This window comes from Pseudophryne corroboree, chromosome 6 (assembly GCF_028390025.1).
Source record: "Pseudophryne corroboree isolate aPseCor3 chromosome 6, aPseCor3.hap2, whole genome shotgun sequence".
Taxonomy (NCBI): domain Eukaryota; kingdom Metazoa; phylum Chordata; class Amphibia; order Anura; family Myobatrachidae; genus Pseudophryne; species Pseudophryne corroboree.
In genome coordinates, this window is record NC_086449.1 from 771,157,678 (window position 1) to 771,170,444 (window position 12,767).

Genomic DNA, 12,767 nt, shown 5'->3' on the forward strand with positions numbered 1-12,767 from the left:
AATTGGACAAATGGATTTCTGAGGCCACGGGAGGAAAGTCTGTTTTCTTACCATTGCCTCCAACGGTACCAAGACGGAGATACTCTGGACCTGCGTTCAAATCCTTTAGACCTCAGCCCTTTCGCGGGCGTGGCAGAGGAACAGCCACGCCTGGTAGACGAGGACGTGGTTTCCAACAAACCAACACCAGTCGTCAGGACGCTAAGGTCACCGACAAGCCAGTGGCATGACGGGCTCCCAGCCCATCTCGGATCTCCAATTGTGGGAGCACGCCTTCAGACGTTCCATTTGGCGTGGTTCCAGACATCCACAGATGGGTGGATCCGCAATTTTTAGTGTTAAAAGGTTACAAAATAGAGTTCGACTGTCTCCCACCACTGCGGTTTTTCAAGACAGGACTGCCTGTGTCGGACGACAAGAGGGCGGTTCTGCAAATTGCCATTCAGTCCCTGCTGGATTCAGCAGTTTTGCTTCCGGTCCCTGTACAACAACAAAGTCAGGGTTATTATTCCAGTCTGTTTGTGGTACCAAAGCCGGATGGCTCCGTCAGGCCAATGTTGAACTTAAAGGGTCTCAATCAGTACGTCACTTACCACAGATTCAAGATGGAATCTCTGCGGTCAGTAATTGCAGGTTTAGAGCCACAGGAATTCATGATTGCGCTAGATCAGAGGTACTCAAACTTGGTCCTCGTGGGCCCACACAGTGCATGTTTTGCAGGTCTCCTCACAGAATCACAAGTGAAATAATTAGCTCCACCTGTGGACCTTTTAAAATGTGTCAGTGAGTAATTAATACACCTGTGCACCTGCTGGGTTACCTGCAAAACATGCACTGTGTGGGCCCACGAGGACCAAGTTTGAGAACCTCTGCGCTAGATCTCAAGGATGCGTACTTACACATTCCGATTTGGCCACCTCATCAAGAGGTTCTTGCGTTTTGCGATACGGCAGAACCATTACCAGTTTCAGGCTCTACCGTTTGGCCTCTCGTCAGCGCCTCGGGTATTCACCAAAGTGATGTCTGTGATGATAGCTCATCTCAGATCCCTGGGAGTGATGATCGTTCCATACTTGGACGATCTGCTCATCAAAGCTCAGTCTCTCAACAGATGCTCCTCCAACATGCGTTGCTAACGTACAATGTACAAGTTCAGCACGGTTGGATTGTCATCTTCAAGAAATCACATCTAATTCCGTCTCAACGACTTCAATTCCTAGGTATGATTCTCGATACGGTAAATCAAAGAATTTACCTTCCAGAACAGAAAGTACAGCTTATTCGTCATCTGGTACAATTAGTGCTCAAGCCACGCACAGTCTCGGTACATTTTGGCATTAGTCTCTCGGCACAATGGTGGTGGCTTTCGAAGCGCTTCAGTTCGGAAGATTTCACTCACGTCATTTTCAACTGGATGTGCTCGCACAGTGGTCGGGCTCGCATCTGCAGATTTACCACAGGGTGAGGTTGTCGCCACGGCCAGGGTATCTGTACTCTGGTGGCTTAAAGTACACAATCTAACCGCAGGGAAACGGTTCGGCGCCTGGAATTGGATAATTCTAATGACGGACGCGAGTCTCAGAGGTTGGTGAGCTGTAGTTCAAAATTGTCAGCTCCAGGGTCTCTGGGCGTATCACGAAAGATTGCTGTCTATAGAACTCCGGGCAATTTACAATGCGCTACGACAAGCAGTACACATGCTTCGGTCTCAGACTGTCCAGGTGCAGTCAGACAACGCGACGGCGGTCGCGTACATCAACAAACAAGGAGGAACGAGAAGCCGCATGGCAATGCGGGAAGTAGCTTGAATCCTAATTTGGGCCGAGCATCACCAAGTGATATTGACGGCAGTGTTCATTCCGGGAGTGGACAACTGGGAGGCGGATTATCTCAGCCGTCGGGATTTTCATCCAGGAGAATAGGCATTAAATCCAGAAGTGTTTCACATGTTGGGCCAGAGGTGGGGTTACCCTCAAGTGGACCTGATGGCATATCGCCACAATCACCAAACGCCGCAGTATGTGTCCAGAACGCGAGATCCAAAGGCAGTGGCGGTGGATGCTCTCACAATCGCGTGGCCTTACAGCCTCGTGTATCTGTTTCCACCGTTTCCGCTGCTCCCTCTGTTGCTAAAACGGATCAAAAGAGAGTCCGCCACAGTCATACTAGTGGCGCCTCAATGGCCACGGAGAGCTTGGTTCTCGGATCTACGCGGACTACTCGCGGACTATCCTTGGCCGCTCCCACTACGTCCGGACCTGTTATAACAGGGTCCGTTTCTTTACCCCAATTTAGCGCGGCTGCGTTTGACGGGGTGGCTGTTGAGACCGCCATCTTAAGAGAGGGCATTCCAGAATTGGTTATACCAACCATGTTACGATCTAGGAAGCCAGTTACGGCAGCTCATTATTACTGAATTTGGCGTGCCTATATAGGTTGGTGTGAAGCTCGGAAGTTTCAGACATCATCTTTCAAGTTATCCCGTCTTTTGGTATTTCTACAGACGGGATTAGATGGAGGACTGCGTTTATCTACACTAAAGGTGCAGGTATCTGCTTTGTCAATTTACTTTCAAAGACGATTGGCTCTATTGCCGTCTGTACACACTTTTCTGCAAGGTGTCCTCAGAGTACAGCCTCCATTCATTCCACCTACAGCGCCATGGGACTTGAATCTGGTTTTAGATTTCTTAGAGTCTTCATATTTTGAACCCTTACAACAAGTGGATATTAAGTTTCTCACTTGGAAAACAATTTTTCTCCTAGCCTTAGCTTCGGCAAGGCGTGTTTCAGATTTGGGTGCCTTGTCATGCAAGCCACCGTATTTGGTGTTACATGATGACGGAGCGGAACTTCGGACGAATCCCGCTTTCTTACCTAAGGTAGTGTCATCTTTTCACATCAATCAACCAATAGTAGTTCCTGTATTAACAGGAGATTCTGGAACTTTAGATGTAGTACGCGCACTACACGTTTATGTATCACGAACGTCTACAGTTCGTAAGATGGATACGTTGTTTGTTCTCTATGATGCTGCCAAGATGGGTTGGCCAGCTTTTAAGCAGACCTTATCCAGATGGATTAAACTGACCATACGTCAGGCTTACCTTCATGCTAGGTTACAGCCGCCTACATCAGTAACGGCTCATTCCACACGTTCTGTGGGAACTTCATGGGCAGCTGGTCGTGGGGTTTCTACGACGCAGCTTTGCCGTGCGGCTACATGGTCATCAGTGCACACGTTTGTGCGCTTTTACAAGTTTGATACGTTTGCGGCATCAGCATCTAGCTTTGGCCGCCTAGTGTTACAGGTGCCAAACAGCTCTCCCGCCCACGGGGGAAGCTTTGGTACGTTCCAAGAGTACTCCAGTGACCCCTAGTGGATGAAAAAGAAAATAGGATTTTGGTACTTACCAGGTAAATCCTTTTCTTTGAATCCATAGGGGGCACTGGACGCACACCCAGAGCAGTTTTACCTGGTTTGTGGTAAGTTCAGGGGATCTTATGGTAACACACTCTCACCGACTGGTTCAAATTATCAAGTTCTATCGGTTATGGTGTCAACTGTTTAGTTGTCAGTAACGTTGTGTCAACTTTATTGTTGTCCGTTATGTTATATGTAATTCTCCATTGTCAACCTCTATAGCTCCTGTTCGGCTCAGTAAAAAACACTGAGGTACTCTGGGATATGGAGGGGTGGAGTGTTCTAAATTTAAATATTCAGTGCCCTGTTCCTGCGGAAGCCGTCCATATCCCAAGAGTACTCCAGTGCCCCTTATGGATTCAAAGAAAAGGATTTACCTGGTAAGTACCAAAATCCTATTTTTACGAAGCTTGAGCAGAGCAAAATAAATATCTTCTGCAGATTCCCCCCAGCTGTAGCCTGTAAAGTGTCTGACTAATAATGCCTCTGCCTCTGACTCAGAGAAGCTTAACAATTCACCTGTGGGTAGATTAATGGCTTGAAAACCGAAGGTATTGGAGATGCCAGCACCAGATTCCATGTTTCATGTATTTGTAAATCGTTATATATTAAATTGGTCCCAACTGGCAAACATAAACACCACAGAATAAGTAAAAAATAAAAAAATAAAAAAAAATTCTCCCAGCACTGACGTTATTCAACAAATTTTTTAGCGTGGTTGGCATGTCAAAAGACCTAACAAGCTTGGTGAGCTGCATGTTTTCTTTTTAAATCCTTGGAGTGCTGCCCATCAAGTTGTGATATATAGAGAGATAGAGATATATATATATATATATATATATATATATATATATATATATATATATATATATATATATATATATATATATATATATATTTTAGCTGTGTGACTCCCAATAATTCATTGCTCCCTACAGTCTTTCTCCAACTATTCTAATAGGGTGAAAGTACGTGTGTGTGTGTGTGTGTGTGTGTGTGTGTGTGTGTGTGTGTGTGTGTGTGTGTGTGTGTCATGTCAGAAGCACCAACCAAGACCACAAAAAATTATGTGTGTTCAAAATGTAAAAAAAAAAAAAAAAAATACACTACTGTTGGCAGTTCTAGAGTGTGCGACACATGTTAAGGAATGGACGCTCAGCCTGGGAGCAGTGGTCTGTCTGTGTCATGGGGAACGTACCCTGGCGCATTTCTAGGGAGATGGCGGAATACCGCAAGCAACATTAAGAATGGGCTGCAGGTTTTTCCAAAACAATGAAGGAATACCTAATTAGTTACCCCGTCCGCACAGGTTGAAAAACAGGTGCGTAGGGCGGTAAAGAGACCCTCTTCGGCAGGAAGAATCTGAGGAGGAGGGTCTCGTAGATGATGAGGAGAAGGGAGAGTCAGTTAAGGCAATTATTGATCGTCCTCAGGAGGAGGATGCGAAAGTTAAGGGGTTAGAATCCCTTATTGAAGAGGTAAAGAAGGTCCTTAACTTCAAGGAGGAAGAAGTTAAGGAACCTGAGCTTTTTGATTTATTTGAGTCTCAGATACCGCAAAGTGCAGTTTTTCCGATTCCTCAGACTCTCTCCAAAATCAAATGGGAGAAGCATGGAAGCAGCCGGATAGACACTTCCAAATCCCCAGAAAATTCACGGCTAACTACCCAAGGGTATCATGTCTAAGTGGGAGGTTCCATCGATTGTGGACGCTTCCCTGGCTAGACTGTCAAAAAGGACAATCTTACCTATACCAAATGTGACTACTCTTAAAAAGGCCTCAGATTTTGTTAGATACGGCACTAAAATGCCTGCAGGAGCATCACAAAGACCTACGATTATTAGTGCTTGGGTGAGCAAGGCTATTGTAGCATGGGCTGGTCAAATTGTTTAGGCTGTAGCAGAGGATAACAACCCGGAAGAGAGAGTTCGTTTAGCGGAGCATATCCGTGAGTCGGCTACATACGTTTTCCAGGCTGCAAACAATGCTAGCAGGATAGCATCTCCACTTCAGCTATTTCAGCCAGACATATTCTGTGGCTCAGAATGGTAGGTGGACTCTGATTCAAAGAAGGCAGTGGAGGTGATCCACTTTGTAGGGGAGGCTTTATTTGGTCCGGAGTTAGACAAGTGGATTTCACAAGCAACAGTGGTAAAATCTACCTTTTTGCCTACCACGTAAACTAGGACTACGCCACAGGTCAGGAGAAATTACTCAGGGCCGTTTTTTATTTCCTTTCTGTCTCAATCCTTTTGAGCGAGAGGAAGAGGTTTTGGAGGCCAAAGCCATGGAAACCGAGGCCGTGCTCAGTCCACAACCCGAAGACAAGACCCTAAACCTGCTTACAAGACTGTGGCATGACGGTCTCCCAGCTCACCTTGGGTCTCCTATGGTGGGCGCATGGTTGGAAAGGTTTTGGAACACCTGGGTCAAAACTTCACCAGAAGTCTGGATCAGCAACATTATTTCCCAGGGATACAAGATAGATTTTCTGAACCGACCTCACAGTAAGTTCTTTACGACAGGCCTTCCTCTGTGCCCTCAAAAAGTGAAGGCATTAGACATTGCTATTCAATAGTTACTTCAGACGGAAGTAATTATGCCGGTCCCAATTTCTCAAAGAGGAATGGGATTTTTTTGTTGTTCCAAAACCGGATGAGTCTGTCAGACCAATCCTCAATTTAAAGGTGTTAAATCAATTCCTGACCATTTACAAGTTCAAGATGGAATCGATAGTCAGTTATTGCGGGTCTGGAACAGGGGGAGTTCATGGTGTTGGACATAAAAGACGCATTCCTCCATGTCCCAGTTTTGGCTCCACACCAAGCCTATTTACAGTTTGCTGTGGGCAAGACTCATTACCAGTCCAGAGCCCTTCCATTTGGCTTATCGTCAGCCCCGAAAATCTTCACGAAGATCATGGCAGTCATGGTAGTGAAATTGAGATCGTTAGGGGTAACAATACCGTATCTGGACAACTTTATTATTAAGGCTCCATCTCAGGATCAGTTGATCAGAGATGCTCAGATCACTCATCAGTTTGATTCGACATGGTTGGATCGTGAATTTCAAAAAATCCAATCTGCAACCAACGCAGAGGGTTCAATTCCTGGGTCTCATTTTAGATACGGTGCGCTGAAGGTGTTTCTCCCGGAAGACAAGATTCGAGACATCATGGAAATGGTTCATCAGGTTCTGAAGAACCAGACTGTCTCTTTACATCTTTGTGTAAGGCTTCTAGGGAAGATGATAGCATCCTTCGAAGTGATCCAATACGGCAGGCTTCATTCCAGAACTTTTCAGCTAAATCTGATTGCCCAGGGGGCAGGCATGCATTTACTTCTCCACCGAAGGACTCTTGTCACCCCAGGCCAGGACTTCGCTAATTTAGTGGTCGGTCCACAAGAATCTAACAGCAGGGAAGAAGTTTGGAATCTGGGACTGGAGAATTCTGACAACAAATACCAGTCTCAGAGGATGGGGGCAGTGCTGGAAAACCATCCGTTTCAGGGATGATGGTCATCACAAGAGAGCAGTTTATCAATAAATGTCTTAGAGTTAAGAGCCATTTACAATGCTCTTCTGATGGCGGAAGGTCTAGTAAAGGCTCAACACGTGAGAGTGCAGTCGGACAATGTGACGGCAACAGCATACATAAACCGTCAAGAACAAAAAGCCACATGGCTTTAAAGGAGGCCACAAGGATTCTGTCTTTGACAGAAGAACGCAGTATAATACTGTCGGCAATCTTCATTCCAGGAGTGTAAAATTGGGAAGCAGACTACCTCAGTCATCAGTATATGCATCCAGGAGAGTGGCGTCTACACCCTCAGGTATTCGACGCAGTAGTAAGAAGGTGGGGTCTGCCGCAGACAGACATAATGGCCTCGCGGAACAACCATCAGCTGCCAAGATATGTGGCCAGGACGCCGGATCTAGCAGCAGAGGCGGATGCGCTGGCGATTTCCTGGACATACGGCCTGGTGTACATCTTCTAGCCGTTTCCCCTGTTACGAGAGTGTTAAAGGTGAAACGGGAAAGAGCGTGGGTGATTTTAATAGCACCAGACTGGCCTCGCAGAAGTTTATACTCTGAGGGGACTCCTGGCAGAAGATCCTTGGAGACTGCCACAGAGGGAGGACCTGTTGTCACAAGGGCCATTCCTTCACCCAGACCTGAACAGTCTGCGTTTGACGGCGTGGTTCTTGAGACCAGGATACTAAGAGACAGGGGTAGTCCGAAAGCAGCTATTCCTACCATGTAAACTGCAAGGAAGCCAGTCACGGCGGCACATTACTATAGAATTTGGAAGAAGTACATGGATTGGTGGCAACCTCAAGGTTGGAACCCTAGAGAGTTCAGTCTTACTAGATTGTTGAGGTTTCTCCAAAAGGGTTTGGATGGAGGTTTTGAGTTTGGGATCTTTGAAGGTACAGATCTCTGCCCTATCTATTCTTTTTCAGCGACGTCTGGTGTCCTTGCAAGAAGTCCAGACAGTTTTACAAAGTGTGTTGAGAATACAACCACCTTTTCGTCCACCCATGGCTCCATGGAATTTTTTTAGTCTGCCGTTTCGGACCTTTGGAAAGGGCGGATGGAGATAGAGAGAGATATATATATATATATCTATCTATCTATTTTCAGCAGTAATAGTACTGTGGACCAGCACTCCCTCCTTGCTGGTGATGTTGCTCCGGTGCCCTCTGGTGTGAATGGTACAATATGGCAAAGAAATAGCTATTTCTTTGAGTGTGTATGTATGTATGTATATATATATATATATATATATATATATATATATATATGTATATATATATATATATGTATGTATGTGTATGTATGTGTATGTATGTATATATATATATATATTTATATATATATATATATATATATATATATATATATATATATATATATATTCTTCTTCTTCTTCTGGCCTTGGCTTCAGCAAGAAGGGTCTCAGAGTTAGGTGCCCTGTTGTGTAAAAGTCCTTTCTTAGTTTTTTCCATGGAGACAGAGCGGAGCTCTGTACAAAGGAGGAGTTTTTACCTAAGGTTGTTTCGGGTTTCCACATAAATCAGCCAATTGTGGTCCCATCCTTCAAAGGATTGTCAGAAGGGGACCTGTCCTTGGATGTGGTTAGAGCCTTACAGGTGTATGTTCAGGCTACTGTTTCTATTAGAAAATCAGACGTTTTGTTTGTACTGTGCGATGGCCCCAGGAGGGGTTGGCCGGCTTCAAAACAGACCTTGGCCAAATTGACACAACTAGCCATCAAGCAAGCATACACTGCTTGTGGTAAGAGAATTCCTTTCCGGGTAGGTGCTCATTCCACCAGATCCATGGGAGCCTCATGGGCTGCGGCTAGAGGAGCCCATGAGCAGAGCTGCAACGTGGTCATCAGCGCACATGTTCACTCGGTTTTACAAGTTCGACACGTTTGCATCTAGAGATGCAAATTTTGGACGTTTTGGTTCTTCAGGCTTCAGACAGCACTCCCGCCCATGGGCGGTTCTTTGGGACGTCCCCAGTGGTCTAAGTTCTTCAGTTTCCCCTAGTGGATGAAAGAGAAGAGAATTTTAGTACTTGCTGATAAATCCATTTCTCTGAATCCACTTGGGGACACTGGACGCCCGCCTCAGTGCTGCCCGCCTGCGTGTTCTTTTAAATTTAGTTCAAACAGTTTGATTACTATGTTAGTTCTTGGTTTGTTTATTTGACGTGTTGGTATGGTTGGTTCCTTCCCTATGGCTTGATTTTTCATGTTCTCTCTTCTCTGAGTCTACTTTTCAAAATGGAGCGACCGGAGGGGCGTGAAGGGGGAGGAGCCAGCTGTGCATAATTTTTTATTTAGCTTGTGCTACCTCCGATCTGCATCCTTCACACCCCAGCTGTTTAAGTTCTCCAGTGTCCCCGAGTGGATTCGGAGAAATGGATTTATCGGTAAGTACCAAAATCCTCTTTTTTTTTTTTTTTTTTTTTTTTTTCTGTCAGCCACTAGGGGATCTGGCACACTTTGTTAGTTTCCGTTTTTCTCTTGGCTAACCAGTCTGTAACATCGGCTTCAGTGATGGTTAAATTGTGTGGGTATTATGTCCCCCACACACTGAGCAATGCCACACTGTTTAAACAATCTTAGTGTGTGGGCATCTTTTTTGTGTTTTGTTTGTTTTTTTCCCCTCTTTTGTAGCTTTTTCCATCAGTTGTAGTGTGACTTAAGTGTTGCATTATAGTAGGGGATGGATGTGGCAGTAGGCAGGATTATGCAGGTGGCCCAGCACTCGTTACCCAGAGTCGGTAGTGTACATTGTAATTTGGCAATGATAAACTTAATGTTTTGGTCTTGCAGCATCTTCTAATGAGAACGTAAACTCAAGGCTTTTCCAGTGAAGCATACTATAGATAGTCAAGACAATCGACCCCAGATTTTATCGGCTAAAAATAGTTACGAGGATGCAGTAAAAATGAAGGTGGATGGGACTCAGCGGTCGAAATACAGAATCCCGGTCATTCTTTCCGCGGTGGGTGGGTGGTTAGGTTTAGGCATTAGAAGGGGGGTTAGGGTTCAGGGAACGGTATGGTTAGCTACCAGGAATTTAGGGTTAGGCACCCACAAGGGAGGTTTAGGGTATTTCCTGGGGGGCTGTGGGGATTCTGATGGTCAGGATGCCGCTGTCTGTATTCTGACTGCAGGCATCCCGGCCATCGGGATATCATACTGAATCTGTTATATGGTAACCAGTGTGGTGGTGTGTGTGTTTGTTTGTTTTATCTCGTTTTTTTTATATATAGCTTGATTATCAGTAATGTTAATGCTATTATATAAAGTGTTATTGCCCCATAAATATCACCACCTGACAAATACTTTAAATTCTTTTTCAGGAGTGAAGACGTACAAGCCATTTATGTTTTCTGTGAATATTTATGTTGGAGTCCTCATGGCAAGGAGAGAGAAATTACAAAATGCGTTTGGGGTGTTTTTTTGTTTGTTTTTTAAAGTCTTAACTGTGACCATCTTTTTACAGTTTTAGAAGACTTTAATCTGGACGAGGCATTTAAGATGTAATTATGGCCTATTTTCTGGGTGTACCTGGAATTAAAATATTATATTTATAAATACGGAAATGAACAACACCGCTTGTAAGCAGGTCCCCTGCCTTGTGAATTGAAATATCTGGGTTTATTTTAAACCTGTGTAAATTACTTTTATACTTTTTACGTAGTTTTACTTTTTTCTTTGTGCTTGGGACTTGTGTCTATTATTATGGTTGAATATGATGGCAAAAGTAGCTGTTGCACTATACTGTTTACAAAACCTCTGTACATTAAATGCAATTATGGTATGATTTCATATCTCTTGTGGCAGATGATAAATGGTTCTTATTTTTGAGTGGCGTTTAGCTTCTTGGGTATGGGGAACTCTTCAGACGGGTGGAAATTTTGGGTTTAACAAACCTGATCATTTGACGAAAGTTTCAGATTACATAGATTATGATTTTTATTTTATTTTTTAATATGCCGACATGGGAGAACACTGTCGGTGCTTGAGTAGGAAGATGAATTCTAATTAAACTGAGCGTCTATGCTACAGTTGTGTAGAGAAGCAGAATGGGGCGTGTAGGTGAAAGGGGATCCTTCATGGCACCATCTGGTGGTTGCAGCAACAACAGACAACACGCACCATTTGAGCAATCTGTGTGTGACTCCTTTTCCCAGCGGCAGTGAGGGAGGAAGATAATCCGGCTGATGGTGTAAAGCCTACACAGTGTGCATGCGACCGCTTGTGTTAAAGGGGGGGGGGGTCAGCTATCAGTGGTGGTCTTACACTGGCATAGGTTGGCCAGAAAGAGGTGGTGGTCACATTCATGTTGGTGTCTTGTGAGGTGCAGACCTCACAACAACATGGTGTCTCCTTCTTGGTGGGCTTCAGTACATTAACTGGTACAGTGAGAATGGACACTGCCATCCGTTTCTTCTCCCTTCCCACTCTTGATTGTCCTGGCTGCACTTGGCCAGGAGTCTCATCCCTTTTGACTAAGCCTCTAAAAGATATGGCTAAGGTAAAATGTCTGGCAGAGTCTGCGCAGGGTTTCCACCATGATTTTGTTTTTGAGAACCAGATGTTGAGTAGTTACCCGAAATCTTGAGTTTGGTATTTGTCCCACCCTAGGCAGGGTCTGATTCTGTGTGCTGCTCTCAGGAAGAAGGTGGTCTGACCAGGACTCTGCTAGAATCCATGGTTTGGATGACTTTTTGTGGGCATTGCAGCAGGCACAACACACACAGGATAGCAAGCTGGCAGCGGAGCCTGACCATATTCTGTTTAGAAGGAAGTAGTATTTGCTGTACTTTCCTTTACTGCAGTTGAAACATTTGCTCTGCAAAGCATGGACTAAGCTGGTATAGAAATTTCAGAAATATGATTCTTTACCAAAGTGGTATACAGAGATATAGGGGAGTGCACATAGCATAGTCTAAGACCACCACTCTTCTGATCCCTAATGCTGAATTCTTTAAGTATAGTATGGATTTAAATAAATTGGGGGTATCAAACTTGCGGGCCACATCCTTTTGCAGACCACAGGCAGGGGTTACCTTGGGGCGGAACTGCATCCCCGGCGTCCGCCTCTGTCCACCTACGATGACGTTGCCTCAACGTCTGCACCACCCACGAGTCATGGCCAGCAGCAGTTGAGCCCTTACAGCCGGAGCCTAGACCCCTGAAGCAGCTTGCCCATGACGGAGCATCCTGCAAATGTAACTAAACGGTTTTGTCTGTTTTCCAGCGCTTGGGAGCATATGGCTGATTTGCTCCCATATGATGATATATTTTCATGCCAACTGGTTGGCTTCATGGGGATGGGGTGTGGCCACAATACCAAATTATACTACGGTGTACAGTAGTCTCCATTATTTAAATTACACCGCACAGTAGCGCCACTACACCATGTAGAGCCCCTTTTTACACATTACGGCAGACAGCGTCCCCCTTTTTACACGTTACGGCAGCCAGAATAGAGAGAGAGACATAGATAGATACTCGCCATCTCTCCACGCTGGCTCAGGCAGTCAGGCTCCTCGGTGCTGGCAGATCCCGGGCACGGGGGAAAGAGGAGAGGGGGACTGGAGTCGCAGCAGCGCTATGTAATTCGTAGAGGTACCGCTGCAGCTGTCCCTCTGTTTCCGCATTGACTGCCCGCCGCCGCTGTGAATGCTGGGATGAGGGAAGCGCATCCCAGCAATTCACAGCAGCGCCGGCCAGCCAATGGGGGAAGGAGAGGGACTGCTGCAGTGGCGTCGCTACCAATTACATAGCGCTGCTGCGACTCCAGTCCCCCTCCCTC

At 45.4% G+C, this 12,767-nt stretch overlaps 1 protein-coding gene across 9 annotated transcripts in view; it reads left to right on the forward strand.

Moving 5' to 3' along the window:
* The window catches only part of TCOF1 (treacle ribosome biogenesis factor 1), a 231,621-nt gene extending 220,847 nt beyond the window's left edge, over positions 1 to 10,774 (forward strand). For all 9 annotated transcript variants that reach the window (XM_063928639.1, XM_063928641.1, XM_063928644.1 and 6 more), the window contains one exon: positions 10,306 to 10,774. Coding sequence is in view for 1 of the 9 variants with exons in the window: in XM_063928641.1 (XP_063784711.1) it covers positions 10,306 to 10,311 (6 nt within the window). In the remaining 8 variants the exon portion in view is untranslated. The remainder of the gene's footprint in view (positions 1 to 10,305) is intronic.
* Positions 10,775 to 12,767: the final 1,993 nt, after the last annotated feature.